Source organism: Lacerta agilis, chromosome 2, assembly GCF_009819535.1.
Source record: "Lacerta agilis isolate rLacAgi1 chromosome 2, rLacAgi1.pri, whole genome shotgun sequence".
NCBI lineage: Eukaryota > Metazoa > Chordata > Lepidosauria > Squamata > Lacertidae > Lacerta > Lacerta agilis.
The window spans coordinates 88,839,746-88,866,799 of NC_046313.1; the positions used below are offsets into that span (position 1 = coordinate 88,839,746).

At 40.3% G+C, this 27,054-nt stretch overlaps 1 protein-coding gene across 6 annotated transcripts in view; it reads right to left on the minus strand.

The window, feature by feature from the left end:
* Positions 1-27,054, minus strand: part of CNTN4 (contactin 4) — a 514,690-nt gene that overhangs the window by 50,779 nt on the left and 436,857 nt on the right. For all 6 annotated transcript variants that reach the window (XM_033141190.1, XM_033141194.1, XM_033141189.1 and 3 more), the window contains one exon: positions 6,034-6,161. In XM_033141190.1, the coding sequence (XP_032997081.1) occupies positions 6,034-6,161 (128 nt within the window). The remainder of the gene's footprint in view (positions 1-6,033; positions 6,162-27,054) is intronic.

A 27,054-nucleotide genomic window follows, 5' to 3' on the forward strand; every position in this document is an offset into this window, starting at 1 on the left:
GATTGTAGCATGATGGATGGATACCAGAACCTACTTTTCCGTCCTGATCCCACCTGGCTTTGCCTCATCTCTTTCCCACTGTTTCCAAGAAATCTTGTCCGAATCTGCTGCCTCATCTGCCATAGCTCAGTGGTAGAGAATCTGCTGTTGATGTAAAAGATCACAGGTTCAATTCCCAAGAGCTTGGGGTAAATCTGGGAATGCCACCCTGTCTGAAATTCTAGAGAGCCTCTGCCAGTCAGTGTAGACAATGCCATGCTAGATGGAGGAATAATGCTCAATATAAGGTAGCTTTCTACATAAGGCTTAACACTTCTGGGCTCACTAGAGTCATCTGACGGGATGTTGTTGGAAAGAGGATGCTGACCTAGATGGACCTTTGGCTATCCCAGCAGAACAGTTATGTTCTAACCCTTATGTTCTAATTCCTTATTTTCTTTGCAACTTGAATGACTGCCTAAATGGAAGGAAAGGATAATTTGCAAATCGTTTTAAACCTCTGAGCATACACACACACACACACACACACACACACACACACATTATATATGGGAGGTCATAAGAGAAGAGCCTTCAGATGCTACAAAAACCATTAGCTCTGGTCACCACAAGAAAAATACTAAGATATAAAAACATGAAATGCACACAATAAAACACTTGTATCTTCCTGTACAGCGTATTTGCTTTGTCAGATCTTACCTAGTGAAACAAATATTTAGGAACATCACATGGTTCTGTCTTTCTTTCCTTATTTATGTGAACAATAACATCATTTAAAGCCACTTAACTGACTAGAATGGTAAACAGCAAGGGAAATAAAATGTCTTGAAAGTAAAAAATTTATACAGTATTTCAGTTTCTCATTTAATCAGTTTTCTAAAGGCAAGATAACTGAAGGAGATGTTCAGAGCCAGTAGATCCATTTTAATTTCAAAGTGTGTGTACACACACACACACACACACACACACACTCTTTAATAAAGCTAGAGATAAGCTGTGGAATGTCCAAGAATTGTAGGTCAGAGATATATGCTTTTTAATATCTAGCTGCTCTTCAGTAAGCCTTTCATCACGTTAATGACTAAGTCATACTGATTGTAAAGCAGTTGTAATGAGGCAATTAGTAAGGCAAATGACAACCATGGAGAATGAAATGAACAAGGCTCTCAACACAAACCAGATGGATATCTTCAATATATTTCTTGTTATCAGCTTGTGGTTTTATGCTAAATTGCATTGAATCAGTACTCAAGAAAACCATTTGAATTGGTTAATAAAGAACAACAACAGGAAACAAAATGATGTCTGTTCCAAACTTAAAATTGTGGGGAAAGCACTACCAAAATAGACCTGGAGGTGGGATCATGCCCCTGAGTAGCCTTCTAATTGGCTAAAGAGGCTGTTAGAAGAGGTCCTCCTGGAGCAGGACCTACTGGAAAGCGGGTTACCATGTCCAGGAATCTCAGAAAATAAGACCAGGTAGTGAAAGGACATAAATGATGTAATGATAATTGATATTGCTTTGAAGTTGGAAGCTTTGCTGTGTAGATAGAAATAAGTTGATACTACTTTTTTTTCTTAATAAGGTCTGTCTCATATAATATATTCAGGTCAATATAAATTAGTCTTCTTGTTCCTATCTGCCACTGTATTTATGGCTTTCTAAAGGACAACTTAAAATGCATTTGACAGCATACAGCCAATCATTTTTACATTATTTTTCATGTAACCATGCAATACTAAGGGATTTTTATTTTTGGTAGTGGAAGAAATTGAACGTTATGCCTGAGGTAGTGTAAAAAAAAAAGGGAAATGACTGACAAATTAATTTTTAAATGCTGCAGGTAAACAGTTTCTGTTCTACACATCACCTCACAATGTTTGCTTGTTCCCCCCTTCTCCTGTCTACTTTAATAGATAGGGAGATACATTCATGGTTCTCATCAGAATCTTATTCAAAACATTATCATTCAGATTAAGCAGCAATTCCAAAATATGATCAGATTTGTCTGGAACAGTAGTGAATGCCACAGTTTCTGATGGGATCCTATTTACAGCAACCGAAGGGTAATTTTAATTATTTCTGTATGTTCTAAGACTACGTTTTTGCTTGCTGCTTGGATGTGACTTGTTATAAACTTCATTGTATGTAGAGTAACATATGATATACCCATAATGTCTGTGGACATCTTGCAACAAAAGTTAAAATAAACCACTGGACTGGAAAAGCTCACATTCTTAAAGGAAGAACATTTAAAGTTGGGAGAAAAAAAGTCTTCTGATGCATGACCTTCATTGTATTTTAATTAATGAGATATGAGGAGAGCCAAAAGAAATATATTTTATGGTCAGAGAAACCTTCATATCATAAATTAGTCTTTGTGTAGGCCACATACCTGAATTTTTTATTATTATTATTATTATTATTATTATTATTATTATTATTATTACTACTACTACTACTATTAAAATTTGTATTCTGCCCTATACATGTAGAGCTCAGGGTGATCCACAACATAAAAAATACAATATAAAACACACAAAATACATAATAAAAACAAAAACAAAGACCACCCAATAATCCACAGCACATTTAAAAAAGTGGCACCCAGTTATCATTCTATGGTTCCAGCCAAACTAACATACATCTCACTCAAGACACAGACCTATCCATGTAAAATAGGGTACTTTCACAGTTCATTTAGAGTTCAGAACAGTTTTCTGCATTTCATTATGGGACAGATTTTAGCACTGTGATTCTCAGGTTGCAGTTAATATCCATGCCTCAGCCCTACGGGTATATTCTCTGCTTCATGCACACATGTAGCTCCCATTAATACTAATGGGATTGACTCAGAACTGAGCACTAGGGAAAATAAAAGTAGTTTTTAATGTCCCCTGACCTTATCACAAAGTGAAGGAATTCTTAAGCCACGTGAACTAACCATGAAGCGAAGTTTATATCAACTAAGGCAATTGGCACGCTCCTACAAAAGCGGCGACGAAGTCTGAGGTTGTGTACGCACTACCAGCTTAAAATGCTGCGTTTCCAATCACATTTGTACATTGTTGTACACATCAGTATGGTTTAATGCGTTTCCAAGTCACGGCTGTCCATCCACACTAGTAGACAGAGAGGGGGCGTGGATATCTTCATATGGCTTACATGTTCAATCAACGCTGGTTTCGAAGGAAACCCATCCAAATGCTGTGTTTCTCATAATGCTATAGGATAGGCGTGGTTGTTGCTAACGTTGTGTGTACATGGCTCCACAAACAAAATGGTGAGAGAGCACTGGTTGCACAGTAAATGGGGAGTGTGTACACAGCCTGAGATCAGCCAGACACTGAAATGTCAGTTTAGGAGGCTCTAATACAGCAAAACGTGCAAAACTTGTGAACGACAGGCCAATGTGCAAGATGCATAGTCCATGATGCTTATACGAAAGACCAAAGAAGAGTTCCCACCAGCAGTAGCAATGGATTTGCTGTTGTGAATTTTATAGGGTTCATCAGAGGGTCCTAGGTAATAAGGCTACAAAACAGCTAACACATTACAATGAAGGCCCGTTTGCTATAGTTTTAGTCTTGGTGTGTCCACTGGAAAATGCTATAAATAAATAAATAAATACTCAAACTTTACAGTACTAGAAGTGAAATAAATCCTTTCTAATAAATCTTGAAAAAGGAACACATATCTGCAATATATGCTTTCTTTTATCAGATTTCCTAACTCCGGCCTTGCTTCCTTCACTCTCACAGTTGATAAAAACTGTCATTTAAATACATGCCACTCAAGAAGACTTTGAACAAATATTGACTAGGAAAGGCTGAAAACTGTGGCCATCTATCTCTGCTGGTGTTTGGCAGAATTAAATTGACAGGGTTAGAATGCTGTGATTGATTACAAAGCAATAAATCCATCTCTTTTGATCTATTTTCCAATAGAGGATTTTCCCGCCACAAATGAGAGAGAGATGAAAAGTGTTTATCAATGTTATAATCTATGTGTCTGTTGTGTAAAGTAATTCATCAGACACAAGACTACTCATAAAAAGTGCATAATTTAATTTAAAACATTTGTCATTGTCAGCACATCTAACAAATTACAACACCAAATGTTATTGCCGACATTTTATTATTACGTTTAATTTGGTGATAGAGAATTTCTGGGCATACATTTCAGAACCTTCAGATACATTTTTTAAAATGATCAGTGGCTAACAGTATTCAATCATGCGCTGATTATATCTTGGGGAAAATATGACTGGTGTTGCAAGGGCAACAAGAATAAGCTACTAATTTTCTCTGAACATGACAAATTTTACTGATGCACTTAAAATGATTTTTAATACCATCTCATTCACTGAGACAACAAGGAAATATATCTGCCGCTGGGAAAGGAAAGTCAGAGAGCCAATATTGCTTTTCAGGCTCAAACCACACCAACTATTAATTGTATGGCTAGCAATTTTTGTTCGGCATTTGTATTTGTATTTTTTATTTCTGTGCCGTACAGAAAACATAAGTTATCCATTGTCTGTTCTATAATAAACAATGATGATTTAAAACAAGCATAGGCAAACTTTTTTCTTTGTGTGAAGGTTACCTGACATAGTGCAAAACAAAGCATGTTATCCCACACTTTACTTATTGCAAAAAATCTGATTTTGAGGAAGCAGGTTTGCTGCACATGAGCTGCAAATCAACTTTAATTGTGTGACCTGAATTTGTTGGTATAGCAACAGTTTGGAATTGCCCATATTTCAGGCAATAGACTTTGGGCATAAGATTGAGTTTGATTCTTGGACAAAATTGTGGAATGAAAATTTGAAACTTACAGCATTAAAAGAAAATGTAATGAAGATGATGTATAGATGCTATTTGACACCAGTAAAGTTAGCTAAAATGTATAGAATGAGAGATAAAACATGCTGGAAATGCAAAGAATCAGACGGAGACTTTTATCATATGTGGTGGACGTGTGATAAAGTAAAAATATTTTGGGAATTGATCTACAATGAACTGAAAAAGATGTTTAGATATACCTTTCCCAAAAAAAAAACCAAAAGCATTTTTGCTAGGTTTGATGGGAGAGGAAATTGCGAAGATAGATCAAAGACTATTTATGTACGCCACAGCAGCAGCGAGAACTTCAATGGCCCCAAAGTGGAAGTTACAGGAAGTACCTACGATTGCAGAGTGGTAGGCGAAGATGATGGACTTTGCAGAATTGGCCAGACTGACCTGCAGGATTCGAGACCAGGACGGTCAAAAATTTCAAAGGGACCGGAGTAAATTTATTGTATATTTGAATCATAATTGCAAAAATCTGAAGACACTAGCAGGATTGAAATAAATCCTACAAGGTGGACAACAGAAGTGAAACAACTAAAATGCGAGACAGGACTTGAAAGTGGAAAACCTGCTGAAGGGAAGGAGGGAAGTCGCATGCTCGGCAGAGCAGAAAGTTTTGTGTTTGCTGTTAGTCAAAACACCTCTGGCTGCAGATATTGGCTTTGGACAATGTTTGTTTCATGTGGTGCCACGTCACTTCATTTAACTGATTTGTATATCCAAATAATAATAATAATAATAATAATAATAATAATAATAATAATTCTATACTGCCCTGTACCCGAAGGTCACGTGTAATCAGTTTGTTCATGAATATAGCAGTTTGGAAATGAATATATTGGCTATTGGGCTATGTTGTTGTGTTTATTGTTTTAAAGCTGGTTTATGCATGCAAAAGATGCATATTTATTTCAGAGGTTACCTTGACTTTTTATTTTATCTGTATAGTGTTGGTCAATGAACATATTCTCCTATTTGTTCTTGATTACTCAGTAGCAAGTTCCAATGAGTTCAATGGGGTTTTCTCCCAGAGAAGTGGCCTTATATTCTGGCCTAAATTGCCCTTTTATTTCAGCAACAGATGCTTCATATTTAAAAATTCACAAGATCTAAAATAGAAGAGATCTGCCCCATTAGAACTGAGGAATCAGAAATGTGTGGGGAGAAATGTGTTACCTTTTACCACCAGGTTTCCAGTGCTGCTGGCTGCCCCAAAATGATTTGTTGCTATACATGTGTAGCTTCCTGCATCAGCTTTAGTAACATTGGTAATCTTCAGAGTTCCATCTTCCAAAATAGTGTGTCTGAAAAACAATGGAGAGATGAATGTTAGAAGGAGGAGGAGGAGGTATTGCAACACTCAACGTTTATTATTTACATTTCAGGGGGTTGGACTGGGTGACTGTTGGGTTCCTTCCAACTCTATGATTCTATGAATACAAACATCTGAGAAACCACTACAAGTTACAATAGAAGTTGACTTGAGAGAATATTAAGGATGCAGAAATACATTAATCCAACAGAGACAAATTCCATGAGTTCTCAGTGTCCCTGGACTTAATACCGAGTGGTGCCCAGGGCCTGTGGCAAGAAGTAAGTGTTGTCAAGTCAATTGGGAGCAGTGACCATATCACTATTAAACCAGATGTACATGTAAATGGCCAACGGCCAAGAAAACTCCAACACAGTCACATTTCACTTCAAAAGACCCCAAATGAGAGGATTGGTAAAAAGGAAGGTGAAGGGCAAAGCCAAGAACGTCAGATCGCTACGAAATGCTTGGGACTTGTTTGAAAACACAATTATTATAAGCTCATCTGGAGTGTATAGTGCAGATCAGGAAGGCCAAGAACACGGGCATCCAGCAAAGTCAAGGAAGCTTTGGAAAGAGATAGTGGTGGTGGTGGTGGGGAGAATGAAAGAGAGAGAACACCCCACACCTCCTTCAAACCTCCAACTTCTTAGAGGGAAATTGAAGGCATGCTTCTACCCTATCAGCAGAGATGTAAGGGGTTTGGGGGGGGTGAGCAATACAAGCAGGGGCAAAAGCCCCTAGTTCATATACACACACACAGAGAGAGAGAGAGAGATTGCTTAAATTAGAATACAGTGGTACCTCGCAAGACGAATGCCTCGCGCAACAAAAAACTCGCTAGACCGAAGGGTTTTGCGATTTTTTAGGTGACTCGCAAGACGAATTTTTCGTGCTTTGCAAGACGAAAATTTCAATGCATTCCTATGGGAATTAAATTTCAATGCATTCCTATGGGGAATGTGCTTCGTAAGACGAAATTTCGCAATACAAAACGACTCGCGGAACGAATTAATTTCGTCTTGCGAGGCACCACTGTAAGTTTCTTTTGTTTTACAGAGTTCACTTGCCTGAAGAGAACAATAACCAAAGACTGCTACTGCACAATCTCCATTATTCTCAACCACAGAGTTCTACAAGCTCCACTGACATGCACAATCACAGCCATTGGTGTTTTGGACATAACACATCAGTATAGTAATGGAAGAATGAGCTTCATTAACATAAATGGCACCCCGCTTACATGTAGTGAGATGAATCAATATGTAAATGATTTGTTGATAAAAAGTGGCATACAAATACTTGAAATAAATAAGGAAACAAATACCCATACTTCAGCATTTTGATGACATCTGTCAAAAAATAATAATCTTGTTTTACCCAGGTTTTATTTTAAATACTTCCTGGCTTGTCTTTTTCTCCAGCACCCAAACGTCCTCGCATTTTCTGCAATTTTTACTTTGTAGTGTAATGTTAGGCTGCTGATCACTTGAAAGGATTTGAGGATTTCCAATTCCAAGGAAGTGATGCTGGTAATTCTGGTATCAGCTCTCTGAGCCTCAAGGGGTTAGCATTACTTTACAGAATACAAATCTGTGCTGCTTGCATCTGTGAACTTGAGGTGTGAAGCTAGCTCTCTATAGCGAGTGGATGTCAGGAGGTATCTTGTGGCAGATATTAAAACTGTGAACAGGCAACCAAATCGTTTCATGAATCTGTGCAACCAAATTCTAGAACCACCATTCCTTTCAGTAATCTTCTTCATTTCATCCAAAGGATTTGCAATAAAACTGACAAATACCTGCTTAAGACAGCTGCAAGTTTTTGTTAAAATAAATACACCAGAGCCTTAATTTTCCTCTTTGAACTGTGACTCACTGATGAAAGGGATTCAGGGCGACTAATCTAATCATTCGTTTCTGCTGAAGGTGCCTTTTTTCTTTTTCTTTTTAAAGCCACACTTATATTTTGAAGCTGTTGGGGCACATGTTAACATAAGTAATTATACTAGGACTTTGAAATTTGTTAAAAGGGTGCTCAGGAAATAGGAATGACTTGCACTTGTTTGTGTTGCCTCAAAAATTTCCTTTGTAAATGTTAAAACGGGGAAAGGCCCTTTGAGGCTACTGAATTGCTAATTGGGTTGAAAGACAATGTCCCTTGATCAGCCATTCCAAGTGGCTTTATGGGAAACATTTTGTTTGAAGGTGAGAAGTTCAAACAAATTAAGCATTTTCCATCTTACTGAGGATCAATTATGTTTCAACTGACAGATTACATAAGGATTTCAGTGGGTCAGTTGGTTGGATAATCCCAAACTGGTACTAATGGATGAACGGGGGGGGGGGGGGTCACTGAGCAAAAGTGTACTGCAAGTTTTATCCAAAGATGATACAATACTTTTGTTGTTGCTTGGCCTAGATACATTGGCTGCCACATGGTATGAAATCTATGGCTGCATAGATTTTGTCCACTCATTCCTAGTTGTTGTTTAGTCGTGTCCAACTCTTTGTGACCCCATGGACCAGAGCATGCCAGGCACTCCTTTCTTCCACTGCCTCCTGCAGTTTGGTCAGACTCATGTTGTTAGCTTCGAGAACACTGTCCAACCATCTTGTCCTCTGTCGTCCCCTTCTCCTTGTGCCCTCCATCTTTCCCAACATTGGGGTCTTTTCCGGGGAGTCTTCTTTTCTCATGAGGTGGCCAAAGTATTGGAGCCTCAGCTCCAGGATCTGTCCTTCCAGTGAGCACTCAGGGCTGATTTCTTTAAGGATGGATAGGTTTGATCTTCTTGCAGTCCATGGGACTCTCAAGAGTCTCCTCCAGCACCATAATTCAAAAGCATCAATTCTTTGGTGATCAGCTTTCTTTGTGGTCTAGCTCTCACTTCCATACATTACTACTGGGAAAACCATAGCTTTAACTATAAAGACCTTTGTTGGCAAGGTGATGTCTCTGCTTTTTAAGATGCTGTCTAGGTTTGTCATTGCTTTTCTCCCAAGAAGCAGGCGTCTTCTAATTTTGTGACTGCTGTCACCATCTGCAGTGATCATGGAATCCAAGAAAGTAAAATCGCTCACTGCCTCCATTTCTTCCCCTTCTATTTGCCAGGAGGTGATGGAACCAGTGGCCATGATCTTTGTTTTTTTGATGTTGAGCTTCAGACCATATTTTGCGCTCTCCTCTTTCACCCTCATTAAAAGGTTCTTTAATTCCTCCTCACTTCCTGCCATCAAGGTTGTGTCATCAGCATATCTGAGGTTGTTATTATTTCTTCCGGCAATTTTAATTCCGGCTTGGGATTCATCCAGTCCAGCCTTTTGCATGATGAATTCTGCATATAAGTTAAATAAGCAGGGAGACAATATACAGTCTTGTCGTACTCCTTTCCCAATTTTGAACCAATCAGTTATTCCATATCCAGTTCTAACTGTAGCTTCTTGTCCCACATAGAGATTTCTCAGGATGAGGATGGATGTGGTGATCAGGCACTCCCATTTCTTTAAGAACTTTCATAGTTTGCTGTGGTCGACACAGTCAATAGGGCTGTCACCAGATAAAGGAAGTGTTCAACTATAACCCTATGCACAGAATACATTGTTAGTCCACTGGTAATATGAACCAGCTAATTGAGCAATTCAATAAAATAAAAGTGTAGATGAAAATCACATACAATACTTTGTTTTTAGACTATACAAGTCTATGTTACAGCTTAGCTTGCATGCACAAACTTGGAAAATCCATTGCTTCTTGAAGAGATGATCGTTTTAAGGCTGCATTTAACACCTATGTTTTTGTAAATACCCAATTAATGTGTGGAACCCTTCCAAACACCAGAAAGTCTTTATTAATTTAAGTAATTAACAAATTATATACATATATATATATATATATATATATAGTGCCTGGGCTTACTCAGGACCCTCAATTCACCCACCCACCCCATGGCAGCATCTTCCGCACTAACGACGCAGGTGCAATAATGTGGAATGACAGTCTTCATTAGATTTTGTGCTCATGTGTTTCTAAAGCTCTGGAGAAAATTATCAGTTACAATGTGAAGTCATTAGCAGCACTATCAGAAAATGTAAAGATTTCACTGAAACGTCTTCTTGGTTATCACAAATCAGTGTCATTAGCTTTTCAGTTGCCTTCAGTCATCATTTCCAAAATTGCCACAAATAATCAGTGTTATATAAACATTAGTCTTTTAAAAATACCCTCCATCAAACTGCTGCATTTTTGCACAGCTAAATAACCTAATCTTCACTAAAATACGTATAAGTTTGTCATCCTTCTGTCTTCTCTCCTCTTTTTCTTAAAGCATAAACTGATGCTTTTAACATATAGTTTCAGTTTCTGAACTGGTTTCATAGCTGTAAAGCTATTTCATTGGAACTAATGGTGGGTACACAGTGCCCAATCCCACCATTTTACCCATTATGAGCTAAATTTTATTTCTATCACCTTGTGCCCATGTGTCTACCATTCTTGTAAATGTTTTAATATGTGCATTGTCCATCCAAGACTCTAACCTAGGTTTATAATGTTTGATACAAAAGTGGGACATCTATAGATGTTCATCATAGGATTAAGTACAAACCAGGTTGCATATTTGTCTATGACACTTCCTTTCAAGTACATGTGCTGAGGATGGCAGCTTTTTCCCCCCCTCTAAAGTTGGATTAATAGTAGTGCTTTGTATGGGGAAAAGTTTACAGTTTTGCAGTGCAATCCTATACTGAGTTCAGTGGGGCTTACTTCCAGATAAATGTACAGTGAAACCTCAGGTTACGTACTGTCCTCCTTACGAACGCCTCGGGTAACGAGCTCCGCTAACCCGGAAGTAGGTGCTCCTGGTTGTGAACTTTGCCCCAGGATGCAAGCGGAAGTTGTGCTCTGGCAGCACAGTGGCAGCGGGAGGCCCCATTAGCAAAAGCGCGCCTCAAGTTAAGAACTGTTTCGGGTTAAGAACAGATCTCTGGAATAAATTAAGTTTGTAACTGGAGGTACCACTGTATAGGATGGCAGCCTAAATCAGCAGCCTGGCTTTTTAGTTAAGTAACTTATTGGTAGAGTGATTTCCAACCTTAGCTGATGTGGAAGAAAGGAAATGCCTTAATTGATTGGGCATTTGGTTGTCATTGTATTATTGTAATATGCAAAATAGCCATCAGAAAACCTTTTTCTTTTGAATTAAATATAATAAAGCTTATCCAGGCTCCATAGTCAAAATGTGTTAATGTTTACTTACATTAGTCATTAATCTACTATTGAATATTGTCTGCTAATATCTGTGAATTTTGACAATATTTGATATAAACTAAAGATGTAAATCTGCTAATACTACTTGGGCTATCACAAATGCTTTTTAGTCGTACTGTAAGTTTTTATCAGCAACAAAGGAGAGCAAGAGATAATTTTACACTGGGAAAAAATAAAGGTGATAAAAGGCATTGCTATGTCTCTATAGAGATAGGTCATCTTATCTTCCATGTATTACATTATCTGCAACATTCAGCAGCTGTTGATCTTTGCTGTGAACAGACCCACAGAGATGAAGAACGCATCTGAGTTTAGAGATAAATGGAAACACACTTTTATTAAAAGTAAAGCTTTTTAAGTCTAGGCCTTCAAAACTGGCGGGCACCTCAGTTCTAGAGATCTGAGTTGCTGAATCTGACTTCGTATAATTATGATTGGTTTCAATTTTAAAAACATAAACACTTCAAAAACACTTCCTTTAGACTGCTGGGCAAAGGAACTGTTTTTGTCTTTGAAAAATGTAATGCATAAAAGCATTTGTTGATGGTTCATCACTTTCTGTTTTGCCATTTGCAAAATGGAATACACAAAGCATCTGTAGAGGTTGGTCAGTCGGTAACATAAATGGTATGATGACTTGGCGTTAGGATTTATCATCCATAAGCATCTACACAAATGATTTTATGAAGCAATCTTAAAGTTGGGTCAGTGATTCACCTCACCCATAAACTTCCATAGATCTATAAAGACTACTTTCACGCTGTGCTTTTAAACTTAAATTGACTTTGATCTATTCTTGCTTGTCTTTGACCTATGATTCACTTTTGAAATTTTTACTTTGACCTGTTTACTGCGAGTGTGCAGCTACCAGCAGAATGTTAAAAAGAAAAAACCTTAAGTATATAATAATAAGGTATTTTTGAAGAACACAAATCCACCCGAGGGACAGCTAGTCTTTTTCTTGTAGCCAAGGAAGGGTCTAGCCACAGTTATGCATTCTTTGGTGACATTCAGACTGGATTACTTTAACATATGGTTATGGGTTCGGCTGGAGGTGGTCAGTTTGAGTGATACCTGTCATTCCCTGCCAAACTTGTGTATGGGAGGCTAGAACCTATAGGAGGAAGTTTGCTGAACCAGTCAAGCCTGTAAATGGCCCTTAGCAACTCAGTTAAATACCCATTATACACATCTTAAAAGAGCGAGCTCCATTGCCATAGAGACAAATGGGTTGGCAATTTCTCATCTCACCTGGCTGGATGCCACATCATCCTAGAATGGAACAGCCAAGGTGTAGGGCATGGTATAGCAGAGTTGTGTGCATGAGCTGGACTGATGCTAGAAGCTGGATACACAGAGACATGTCTGCTCTGTGCTAGACCCAAGGCTGTGAGGTTGGGGCTTCCCTGGAAACTCAATGGGAAAGCAAGATCTGTTGAGGTGTTAATATCGTGAGCTGAAGTTGTATGTATATGTATATATACATACACAGCACAGTCTCCATCAGAGGCATAGCAAGGATGGGGTCTATGGGGACTGTGGCCCCAGAGGCAATTTTGTGAGGGGGCACAAACAGGCTGCTTCATTGGAGCCTGGTTCCAAGTGAGAAGGAGCTGAGCCTTGGGCTGGGCATTCGTGCCTGGTCGCAGCTCCACCCCCGGGTCAGGACTAACCCAGGGGAGAAGAGCAGGAGAACGGGCAGCAACACCACCGCCCAACCACCTTGGCCGCAGTGTACCCCACACCTGGCCATAGCAGCTCCACCACTGGGTCACATCTGACCTGGTGGCAGAGAGCAGCTTTCTTTGGCTGCGGCGAGGCGTGCCTGGCTGCATCGGCTCTGCCGCCAGATCAGGTTTCACCCAGTCAAGGAGAGTGGGCAGCAGCTTCCCCACCCCTCTTCTCCTCTGGACTCTGGTACCTGGCAGGGCACCCTCCTCCCTCGCCCCCTTGGGTGTGCACTCCGCGCATCTCCCCCAGGCAGCGCGGGCATATACTTTGATGCTGGTCTACTTTGATCTTTGTTCCAAGGAAACTGTTGCACAAGACACCACTCTATGTGGTGCTCCTTTAGAAAGTTATCAGAAGCTACAACTGGTTCATAATGTGGCCACCTGAGCTTTGATCAGGATCGACCACAGGGAACATATGTCAGTTTTGAAAAAAACTTTATTGGTTTCTGGGCCTAAATCAGGTTTGATCTTTAAAGTCCTAAACCTGTTGGGAACTCCATTCCTCCCGCGCTGCAGATGTGTGGGATTGTTACATGTCACATGTCTGTTTATATTCCAGCACAGATTGTTGGAGTCTCGTGAGCGGTACATCCTCTCTGTATTGCTTTTGTGTTCTCTCTCACCAAGAACGACAAGGAGAGAAGTCATGTTTTCTTTGTCCTGATTTATGTCCAATAAACGTAGCCTACTATCCATGCCTCAAACTCTCTGCTGAGTAACATGTGCTCATGCACAGCAGCATGAGTCGCAGATGTACATCAGAGGGTGATGACTGATGAATCTGCACAGCGGCAAGGCTGGAAGGGAGGCGCTCCAGCTGGGGCTTGTCCAGCTGGCTTTCCATCTGGCAAAACCATCTGGGCCTAGGGTACCTTAAGAATTGCCTTTATCCGTATGTGAGTTTCTATAATTTAAGACAGGGGTGGGCTATCTGTGGCCCTCCAGATGATCAAAGGTCATCTGGTATAGGGTAAAATTTGATGTAGTGGTAAGTGGAGTATGCTTGCATGGAATGAGGTCTGCTCACACAGTGAGACTTCCTCCCCCTCTCCTCCCCACTTGTGTGCCCTCTGTGCACCCCTAAACCAGATATGGAGGTTCCCCCATCACTCTGGAGCTGGTTTACGGGGTGCAGGAACATGCAGGTGGAACAGAGATCTGTGTGAGCAGATCTCATTTTGTGCATGCAACAATGTACTCTGTAGTCCAACAACATATCCCTAGCATTGATTTAAAGATCTTCTTGGAGCGTCTGCTCTGGGTTCCACAGCCATCATATAACCTAGAACAGAACCATTTTGAAAGCAGCACCAAAACTGTGGAGCTCTCTCCTAGCAGAAGTTTGCTCCACTTCCACTTCTAGTTTTCAAATAGTTGATTAAGGCAACCGTTAATTTATTATTATTTTTGGATACAAGGTTTGCAATCCACCTTGAAGACCTATTATCTCAAAAAGCAAGCAGCACCCGTTCCACAGTCTAGCATCTCCATCCTATAGCTTTCTCCATAAGCTAAAGACTCACCTCTTTACTCTTCGAGAATTTTGTAGGGTTTTTGCTGGCTTTATATTGTTCTGTTCTGTCTGCAACAGTTTTACCCTATTTTATAACTGTAAGGTGGCTTAGTGGCTGCTCATGAGTAACCAGGCTGACACGAAGCTTCTAAAACTAACTTCTTTAATGGTGCAAATATTTACAGTGCAGTGCAAGAAAGAACGTCCAGCTCATCCTTCGGCAGAGTCCGGGAATGACTCCTTCTGGTTCCTTGCCCAGCATAAAAGGTGCGGAATGCGGAACCCCCCTCTACGTCTTTCCCCCCTGTGCAAAAGGGGAGACGGAAGGGGTGCTTCACCTCCTGTTTCTGCTTGGTGCGAAGGCTCTCTTCCTCTGTCACAGCCCCGGCCTCCACTTCCTGTCTCCATCTCCCCCTCCCCACTTGAGGAATTACTGCTCCTCCCACTGGACGAAGATGAAGAATTCAGCATCGGAGACGGGGGTTCGCGATACTGATAAAGCCCTGGCATCGCTTTGACTTCCGGCAAGGGCAGTCTCCTGACAATAACTGATTGTATCATCTGCTTTTTATAACTGTACAGTATATTATGTTGTTGCAACACACCTTGGTTTTGTATGGTGAAGGGGAGGTTAAGAATTTGTCTAAGTAAGTAAGTAAGTAAGTAAGTAAGTAAGTAAGTGAGGTAAAATTATTTTAACAAATAAATTGAAGCACCAAACACCATATTTATAATAGTGCAAAAAATAATTCTGCTATAAATGTGCAAATTAGTGCTGAAATAATTTGTAAATGCTACTTCCTTTGTAAGTTATAAAAGTAAGCATCCCTTATAAAAATTAGCTCTGTGTGATAGCACTGCATATGTTAGTAAGTGCAACATCTGTTGTCACCTGGACTGATAAAAGCTAATGGGTATTCTTCTGCCAACATCAGAGCTATATTGTGTAAGTCTGCAATCTTGTAAATTAGCCTTCAACCAGATTAGAAATAGTCTTATTTCTGTCACCTGAATTCAGAACACATGTACTTGGATAGATGTTCCTAATATCTAATGACAGCATCCTGGTGACTCAGACCCAAGGGCGATGGAGAGAGATATAGAATTTATAGAACTTTGGGGTGACTTAGAAGCAGATACATCACATTTAACTCACACAAACGGTTTTCTTCAGTGAAATTGCCCATTCTACTTTGCAGAGGGAAAGCGAGGAGGGAGAGCTCATCCAATTCATTCTCCTCCCTCCCCTGAGAATGGTACTTTCTCATGGGTAATGGTGGAGGAAATTCAATGCAACTAGCAAACTCCAGATGACAGTGAGAGGCTAGAAGAAAGCTGGATCTGAACAGGGCAGTCTCATTTTTATTCCCTTTATCTCTCCCTTATGAAGACACAAACAATTCAGGTTCCTGCTGGAAGGAGAATGGCAGATGCCTGGTTTTGTTTTGTTTTTTGCAGAGGGAGAAACCTAGAATTGGTACATGGCTTAAAGTATAAGTCTCTTATACTTCGAGCCTGGATAAATACCCACCATCTATTACACAATGGTCTGGGGACCAGAGGCGTACTGAGCCGCTTGGCTACCGGGGGGCGCCAAGCCAAGTGCCCCCGGGAGCGGGGCCTCGCTCCGTAGCGTATGCGTCATGACGCATGTGCTACGGAGCGCAGCCTGCGCATGTCCGCAGCAGCCTGGGCGGACTGTGCATGTCCGCACATGCACAGTCTGTGCAGGCTGCTGCAGACATGCGCAGTCCGCCCAGACTCCCAAGCTGCCGCCCAGCACCCCTTCCATGTGGCGGCGGCGGCTGCTTGCGTGGAAGGGCTACCAGGCAGCGGCTTGGGAATTGCACTCACGGGGTGGTGGGGGTGGTGCAGAGTGTCACCCTCCCCAGGCTGGAACCCAGGGCGCCCCACCCTCGCTACGCCACTGCTGGGGACCATGGCTACATTCAAACATGTTTCATACAAGCATCAATTGTGTGTGGATACTTATTTGGACATCTGGAGGACTTATATTAGCTTCTATGTTTACCGGTAATTTAAGATTTGTGTGCTAATGGTCACTGTATCTGCAATGTGAACTGCTGGTGGCTTATTTTTATTGGTATTATTTGTATATCCAGCAACATCTGGAAGGACACCTGTGGCCTACATCTCCAGAAGGAAACATTATTGTGCTGAAGCTAAATATCAGCAACATAATAAATTATGCTGCTACCTACTTGATATTATGAATACATCAATTTGCTAGCTGCAAGCAGATCTTACAGATTCTGATTGTCGATTAAGCATACAAGTCAGAAATATTTCATGCTTAGCTAAGCATAAAAAATAAATAAATCCCAGGAAAGCTTCTTAATGTTTTCTTTCATGGGTAGCAAGATATCTTAAAGCAAAAAGTTAAAGAAATGCAATCTATAAGCTTTTCGGCAATGGTTTATATAACAAGATGTTGAAAACGGGGTGCACTGAGTATCTCCCAATAAACAATCTGTATTCTGCGAGAAAACACAGGTTAACTGTACTTGCAGATATAATGGTCTTTACAGCTGTTTACCATTGAAACCATTTGCTGTTTCTTTAAAAAGACACATAAGCATAATATGGTGAAATGCCAATGTTTAACAGATCATTTCATGTAATCTCTACAGATAATGGACAGTTATTTTTTTCTACTACAGAAGCTGATTCAGTGACTGGCAAACAATCTGGAGACAGCTGTGAAATCAACCAGGTAATATGCTCTAATGACTAATACGTCTGCAGGAGCTGATGAAATTTTTTTGCTCAAGAGATTAATCTTGAATGAATGTAAATGCTTTATAATGATAAATATTTAAGGGAAGTGGAGAATGAAAGATGCAATTCTAATTATTATAAAGAAATTACCAGTGATTTAGGGAGTAATAAATCTAAGCCTTTTGTTCACTTTAAATATTACCTGGGCACAAGAATTGTACTTGTGCTTTGCAACACTGGATTGAGATTAGGTACATAGTGCCCAGCACATGAAATCAATACAGGCTGAATCCAAATGTGGTATCTATCAGTATTATATAATGATGATGATACTACACAATGTCATCAATTATCAGGGGAAATAGTGGGTGGTATTCAGCTTAGTTTTAATCAAAGTATACCCATTGAAATAATGCATCTGAGTAATATTAAATTGAATACTACCCCACATGCAACATCTTGGCACTTGAAAGTATTTCAGGGCATGCTTGTCCTAAGTCAGACATAGGCAAACTTGGCTCTCCCGATGTTTGGGCATTACATCTCCCATCATCCCTGACCATGGGTCCTGTTAGCTAGGGATGATGGGAGTTGTAGGCCAAAAACATCTGGAGGGCCGAGTTTGCTTATGCCTGTCTTAAGTTTATCTCATCTAGCTGTTCCCCCCCCCTTTAAAGTAATTGGGTCTCTGAGGAAGTATATAGGTCTGTCATGGAACCAGCTGCACTTTACTGATTTACACACAACTGATTGTAAAATCCATAGAAATGACTGATAATAAAAAACAGCAAAAATATTTTAAGAACATGCAAAACTTAAACTGAACTCTTGTCTGCATTCTGCTGCAGCTGCTACTTAAGCATAGCCTCCCCCTTTACTTCACTCTATGTGTGCACCTTAGTGCAGAAAGATCTGGATTTTAGACTTCAAGCAGAATCTCATTTCTTGCAATGCAAGAAAATGTACTAGCCAACCACTCCCCCACCCTTCGGAAAGCAACACTATACAATGATACACAGTACGAAGTTTAAGAAGTGATTATGTAGATTATTCATGTCGACTCCAAGAGAGGCAGCCAAGACTTTCCAGTCAGGAATCTTCCTTCTCATGGAAATTGCCTGCATCAAGGGTCCATATAGGAAAGACCATATTCCCTCCTACAAATCTGCCTGTGTTTTTGGATCTTGGAGGGGAGGCCCTTCTCTGAGTCACTCACAGGCAGAGGTGGCGTCTTCTCAAGAAGATTGAGGGGCCCTGATGTGACGGCCTGATGTCACATGCGCAACATTAGCCATTCTCATTTTTATCTCCACTCTGCCTTGAGTCCCATCAGGGCAAATGGTGGTGTGTCCGGGCTATCAACTGCAACAGGTGTGCTTGCCTGTTAGATAAAGCAGTTCCAGACTAGCAACACATTTATTTAGGAGTTCTATTGAGATAATGGGTTTATTCCTTGGTATGTGGGTACAGATAGGACTGCAGCCCAAATTCTAGTCACAGTTCTACCTTCTTACCCACTTAGCAAGTGATCCTCACTTTGGAACTGACATCATATTACCAGTTATGTCAGAAGAGCACTGTAGATCACAAATGTGTGTGGCAGCTCCTACTTCGTTTTCAAGTGTCCTGGACTGAAATGAATAGGCTTATTATGTGCAAAACTGAAACATGACTCCCATGTCTGCAAGCAAACAAAAAACACCTTCCATGGTGATATCTGGCGATCAGGAAGCATGCACATTTTGCGATGCCTTCGCTTTAAAACTAAGCCCTTCCTCTCCTGAACACCCCCTCCCTCCCCACACACTTTTCATCCATTTCAGAAAGGGGTGGGATTAATTTTAATATAGGATACAAAAATGTAATTATTACAGGGGTATCCACTTTCACAATGAATGATCATAAATGACAATCTAAAGGGAAGAACTGACCTTGTATAATTAGGAACTGTGAGTCACAGTCGCTCGGAAGAGCGATTCAATTTTGTAAGATGTAAATTGCTTAGAAAACTCAGAGGTGGATGGAATCCTGTGTGATTGGAAGGAAGGTGGCTTTGGGAATGCACCACATCCACAGGAGAAGAACAAAGTTAAAATAAAACGAAACTTCAGGAGGTCTTTATAATTGGCAATCACACTGAGCTGCATTTAGCCTATTGCATTTGAAAAATGGGCAATTAGATTTTTTCGTCTCACTAGTTCATAGCTAATTCTTAATATTAATCTCATACAGAATGTTAAATGTACTTCATTCAAAGAAGCAAATTGCTGCCTACAACCTATTTCCAATATTCTCACCAGGGACCTTAAACCAAGTCTGAGATAGGCACACACTAAGTTTTGGGCAGGTTGCAAATGCTAGGAAGTACCAGAAAAGAAAACGCACAATTTGTTCTACTAAAAGTGTAGACTTCTTTCAGCTACCGGTACTTCTTTTGCATTAAGAGTTGTGTAAGTGAATATGCACCATAATCGTGTTTATTAACATTTGTGTACACAGGGATGCTATGCTTGATCTTCATTTGAACTTTCACCCTAAAGTACTATTTCACATCTTCATGGCAAGTGTGAAACTGATGGAATACCATCTTGAAAGGGCTGAGGGGAAGTATTTATAGTTATTAATGATCTCCCTGTAGTTACAAGATTATTGAGGTCAAACCTGTATAAAAATATCTCTAGGTTACGTAGGAGGAACAACTAACTGCAGATATATTGTTTTCACCAGCTACTGATAACAAAGGTAAAAAAAAACCAGGTCAAATGACACTAGGAACCCCAAAGGAAAATAAGTGGATACTGTTAAAGGGTGGGGAACATTTAGCAGCCCTGTTGTCTTTGTTTAGGCAATTCAAGGTACAAATGAAAACAAACTCTTTTTGTGGAAACCGACTCTTTAAGTGCCCTTTCATTGACCACTGTTGTCATGTCCAAACTTTGTCCAACAATCCATAAAGCCAAGGCCTTACAAAGTAGATATTGTTGTCATTATCCCTACAGGATTTATCTACGCTGTTCTTCCTTCACTTTTCTCTAGAAACTGAGACAGAAAAACAGTAATTTTGAGACATAATGCTGCTAATGGCCTGGAACAGAGAGCAGAGCTTTGCAAACAAGACCCCTGGAAACACCTAGCATGAAATCTCCACCTATCAGTGTCATAAACCTCAGCAGTGTTTCTGGCTATAAACTTCAACACTGGGGAGATTAGAAGTCTCTGTGTACACAGGGAGCTTAAAAGTATCGTTATACTCTTTGCCAGCCAGAATTGGCATGAACTCTGGAGACTAAACCAATATCTATAGAGCTACAACTTGGACAAAGTCCTGTGCGAGACACACTTACTTGGCAACAGGAGAAATGACATTTTTTTTGGGGGGGTTAATCTTAATGACTACGAAGGGAGAGAGTCCTTAAGCAAAGCCATTTAGGACTTTAAAGGTCATGGCTGACACTTTGAATTGTGTCTGGAAGATCAAATAGGGTGAAATGGAGCAAAGCTGTAAAATATCCTGGCATGATCATGCATAGGAACACAGGAACACAGGAAAATAAGAAGCTGACTTACAGTGACTTACAGTGAGTCAGAACATTGGCCCATCCAACTCTCTCCATCACTTCAGAGAGAGTTCTCTCCTCTTGAGAATTGACAACCTGGGACCTTCTGCAGATTGCTCTACCATGGAGCTATGGCTCTACCCCAAGTTGCAGTGCACTTATGCATAGATTTTAATTGTCACCCTTCTCAGACCACTTCCACTTCAAAAATATGCAGAGAAGCACATCTCTGTCATAAAGTGGGGCACATAAAAATAACATTTTAGTAGCCTACTTTTGAGTTAAGCACTATTTCTTTATTTCCTAGTTGTCCCTTGACACTCCTCTTTGCTCAAGCTTCTGGAAAATTTCTTCTCCTTTGTTCTTCGGCCGACTGTGTTTCCAAACTCAGGTGCAGAAGGCCTATATAGCCGGACCATCTGGCCGATGCAAAACTAGGGGACGGCAGAGTATCCCACCCTCCTTTGTGGACAGCCAGGCAAAATCCCCAACAGCCGCCTGCAAGATGGAGAGATTTTTTGATCTCTGGACTCTGGAGCCAATGCCCTACCACGAGAAGCCACAACTTCCTCCCACCCAGTGACTGGGTAAGTGGCCATTATTTATTTATCTCCCAGTATCCAATATCTATTTCTTTTCACCCAAAAGCTCATTCCCGCAGCCAGCCACCCACAAAGGGGGAAGTGTATTTCGTATCATGATCTCAGAATTATCTCTGTCTGGAGTCTATTGAGATTATTTCTTTATTTTAAAAGCCACATCACTGCCTGAAAATGTCAAAGTGGCGTACAACAAGATAAAAGCAAACTACAAAAAGTACAAGCTGTTTAAAAAAAGAAAAGAAAAAGAAACAGAAGCACTCTAAAAACGTAAAATAATAAAACACTTTCTACAGATGTGCAATTAATATTCCATAAATGACTGAGTCACACCTTAGGGAATTTAGATATTATTATGCCTGTTTCTATGCAGGGATACTTGTAACTGGAGGCACCAAGAAACCAACATTCTTTGGAGTTATAAAGCAAGGCTGCAAACACACAATGCAACATAAGCAACAACATTCTAGTTTTGTACGGGTGTTTTAACAACTTTGCCATTGGAAAAAAGCAGGTAATTAGAAGAACATACACTCATCACAACTAAAACCTCTGAGAAGCTCAACTAAATATATATGTTTGTGTGTGTGTGTGTGTGTGTGTGTGTGTGTGTGTGTTAGAATGAGAAATATATAATACAGATTTTTCTGTGTGAATAAAGTGCTGACAGAAACCCATTTAAGCCCATTTTGTGAGAACACAAGCAGTAAATGCACTCTCAGCTTATTTGTTCTAGCTGATGCTATTTGAATAGAAGCCCAAAGGCACAATCTTTTGAGAAAATAAGATTACCCCCCCTCCTTAGTTTCAACTAAAACTGCTCATTGTAAAACAACAAATTACCCACTTCACTAGTAATTGATATTTACACAGATCTTAAATATCTAGAGAGACATTTTAAATCTCTGGAAAACATATACATATGAAAAGTTCATCCAAAACATGAGAGCAGAATTAGAAAAGGTCTTTAGAAATGTCTCTTCCACCATTCCACCTCCCTAACATACTTTTCCTTAAGGCATATAATTATTGCCTAGCATTTAAAACTCATTACGTGAACTTCTCAGAGCTAAGCCTTGAATGTAAATTGATTGTCTTCTTGTTCTAATGAAGAAGAGAGCTCAGGAAAAAATAATTCACAACTACATCTACACAAAATACCTATGAATTACGTCCTCTCTTTCTTTCTACTTGTAAGACTTGTTCACATGAACTTTTGTGTTATTCACACCCTGGTAGACATGTGCATGTGAACCACAGAGATTCTACTGCCTGGCAAAGAATTAATGCAGCAGTAATATTCATATGGAACATAGCTAAGAAAACACAGTCACTGTGTAGTATCAGAATTGGATTCCTGGCAACATCCATATCATTTATCTAGCACAAACCATATTTGCCTGACTGTCGCTGCTCCTCAGTCCTCAAATCTATGCTAGTGCTGAATGAAGCACCAGAGTAGGCATATAGCTGTGAAAGATTCCTTACACACTGGTGGAGGAACGGGGGGGGGGGGCACAATCACCCCTGGCACCCTTGGGGAGGGGGGTACCATCACAGCTGCCCCAGGACATGCGCCACGCATCCCCCCAGCAGTGCGCCACGTCCCCAGGATGCACGCCACACCCCCGCCTGCTCTCCGCCCCCGGTGCCGGAGCATGCAGCTATGCCACTGGTTCCTGAATGGACTTTTTATTCAGAAATAAATCAAAATCTATTCAGTGGGGGTTACCCCCTAGTAATTATGAACATTTCAATTTGTTCCTGGTCTAAAATAGTCAAAATAGGTGGCACTCAAGTTCTTTCGCATTTAAATACAAGGTAAAGTGCAACATTTCATAAATTTTTTGTCCAAGAACAATTTTAAATGCTGCAAGGCGACTTCAAACTTCAGGCAGCTATTTACATGGTGCCATTAGTCACTTTATCAAGGTAGGTTGCAATGATGAAAATCCATGTTATTCATTATTTGACTGTTTCTGTGCCTGAAAGAAATAGCACTATCAAATAAATGCCAGTTAGCTCCATTATTTAGAGCATGGGTAGGCAAACTAAGGCCTGGGGGCCAGATCCGGCCCAATCACCTTCTAAATCTGGCCCGGGAATCAGTGTGTTTTTACATGAGTAGAATGTGTCCTTTTATTTAAAATGCATCTCTGGGTTATTTGTGGGGCATAGGAATTTGTTCTTTTCTCTCTCTTCAAAATATAGTCCAGCCCCCCACAAGGTCTGAGGGACAGTGGACCGGCCCCCTGCTGAAAAAGTATGCTGACCCCTGATTTAGATTGTAGTGCTGATAACGCCAATGTGGCAGATCACCATATGGGCTATGTGCATATTCCTGCATTGCAGGGGAACCTCGAGTCCATTCCAACTCTACAATACTATGATTCTAAGTCTTACTTTTTTTTTTTTAAAGGAGAATTCGTATAGGACAATGATCCTTTTAGGGACCTTATTTCTCTTCCAAAACTTTACATTTGAAACATCTGTCAGTATAATTCCACTAGCATATTTCTTCAGTTTAATGTATTTTTTCTGATCGATGTCCTCTTTTACAAAACAATCTGAAACATCTGGAGGGCTGCAGTTTGGGGAATGTTGCATTGGGTAACCTAATAGATTAGCTTCAAATGATCATGTTTACAAATGATGTGCATAGTTCTCATGACAGTCTTGGTTACCCAAAACTCCCAATATTTGTTGGGGAGGAGAAAGTGTACAACATCATAAACTGATTTTGATATTGTTGCCATGTGAACTTAGATCTGTAAGCCACACATTCAGACCAAGGGAGCTATTCTATGGTGCAGATTATTCGGCACTGGAAATTCAAATACCATGTGTTCACAGCAGGTCTTCCTTTCAATCCCCTCTGCCTTTAAAGAGGCAAAATCAGCAATTTGCACTATTGCCTTGTAATAACTAAGCAGATGGAAGGAGAATAAAAGGGGGCATCAGCCCTGAATGGTTGCCTTCAGGTTGGTTTTCATTTGTAACTTTTCTCGTTTCAAAACAGTCCAGAAAACAGCACTTACATACCATGAAGCATGTCAGCACTACGGTATAACGGGAGAGGCGAGTGAATCCTCATGAAGCTACTGAGAGCATCTAGCATATCTAGGTCAAATCATACCGCAAAGGTGTGACATAGGCCTTATATAGAATCTTTGTATTGTTGCAGGTGTTGCTATTATACGAGTTCAGCTGAGGAGTAGTAGTATACCTTTATAAACTTTGCTGCAAATATAGGGGGTCATTTAAGGCCTTAACAAAGTCAGACAAAAAACTATATGCACACTGAGCAAGGATACAAAAGAGGGCAAGTACCAGTACGGTAAGAACTGAATATGAACAATAACAATGGGAAATACATTTTTCAGACCTTTTTTTTTTTTACCCCGTTAACACATCTGGCAGGAGACACTGGCTGAGAAGCACTAGGAAACGAGACTCTTTTGAGTAGGTATTTTGAACAGTCGTTGTTTCAAGAAAACAAATTGGCCTACAGAAGAGGAAGCAAAAGTTTCTGATAGCAAAGGAGATACCTGACAGGACTGAACAGAAACTATTGTGATGTAACGAGGGAAGAGATGAAGGGCCATGTTGAGGCAAGACTTAGCATGGGCATTCTGTAAAGGAAGACAATCTTTTCACTTGTCTGCACTTACCCAAAGACAATTTATCTGAAACTAAGCCCGCTTTAGCAACGGTTTTTGCAGTGCCTTGTACGCGCCAAATATTCACTAAACCAGATTGTTATGAAAATGAGACTACATCTGACATGATCATTGATTTACTGGTTTATATTTGCCACACAGAAGTCATTTTGAACACAAGGGTGGCCGATTTGGTGTCTTTACAATCTTTGTCCTGTTCACTCACATATGTTTATCCATATGCCCGTTCTGTCACATGTGTACATTAATTTTTTTGGTTTTTGTTGTTAATCTGCATGGATATTTGCATTTAAATTCATATTTTCTAATGTAATTTCTCTCAAAATGTGAATTTTGCATTTTGAAAAGCATTTTGTGCCACCAGCTGTATTGGGACATTGGGAAAGTGCATAGGTAGTGCAATTTGCACATTAGTCTGGAAGGTGTGCATCAAAATTCACAAAGATCAAATTCCTCAGGCACCCCATTAGAAGATAAGCCCTTTACAAAGGCAGTCAGTGTATAAATCAAAGTGCAGCCTACTTGTCCTAAAGAGATAGCTTTAAATCTCTTTATCTTCTGAGAAATCTTCTGAAAGTTAAAAGGGCGATTGCTACCTGTCATCCAGCTTCCTTTCCTGGCGGTTATAGAGATGGATCTTCTAAGAGGGCAGGAATAGCAACAATTTCCATATATTTAAAAAAGAAGAGGAAGAATTCCTCATAAGAGCAGCTGAAAATAGGATGAACAGAAGTGGGTTTGCAGAAAAGCAAAATATAAAGGAAGGTCAACAATGGAAGTATATTTAGAGGAAGATGAGAAGTGGCCACCAACACAGGTTTTCTGTGTGTTCTTGGCATCATCATAGGGAGGGCACCACCATGAAGGTTTCCAAAAGTGAGAGAGTGTGTGTTTTAAGCACAATTCTATGATATTTTGGGTGTATGAATATAATTTATAAAAACATATGAGAAAGGTGACATATGTAAGCTATGTTGTTGATGAAACAAAATAAAAAATAAAAAAATCCTTCCAGTAGCACCTTAAAGGTAAAGGTAAAGGGACCCCTCACCATTAGGTCCAGTCGTGACCGACTCTGGGGTTGCGGCGCTCATTTCGCATTATTGCCCGAGGGAGCCGGCATACAGCTTCCAGGTCATGTGGCCAGCATGACTAAGCCGCTTCTGGCAAACCAGAGCAGCGCACGAAAACGCCGTTTACCTTCCCACTGCAGAGATACCTATTTATCTACTTGTACTTTGACGTGCTTTTGAATTGCTAGGTTGGCAGGAGCAGGGACCAAGCAACGGGAGCTCACCCCGTCGCAGGGATTCAAACCACTGACCTTCTGATCAGCAAGCCCTAAGCTCTGTGGTTTAACCCACAGCGCGACCTGCGTCTAAGTTTGTTCTTGGTATGAGCTTTTGTGTGCATGCACTTCTTCAGATAGCAATGTTGACAACACTGATCACATACTGACAAAACTGAATTTGAACTACGGTAAATTTTAAAAGGCCATGTGAAGTTGGCAGAATTTGGAAGAAACTAAAGAATTAAGGTGTGTGTGTGTGTGTGTGTGTGTGTAGAACGATGGGAGATATGCAAACTGGATGTTCAGGGCTAGAAGGAAAGTAGGTTATGGATCATGGATTGCTCCAAATTCCTTAAATCATTGCTGGGAAAGGGGTTTGCGTAAGTTTGAGAAATGTTATCATATGGGAAGATATGCTCTTGAAAGTAAATACTAGGCACTGGGTATTCCTGAAACCCCAGAACTCCTGAATCAGTGACTGCCGGGGAGCTTTCTTTATTTATGAGGT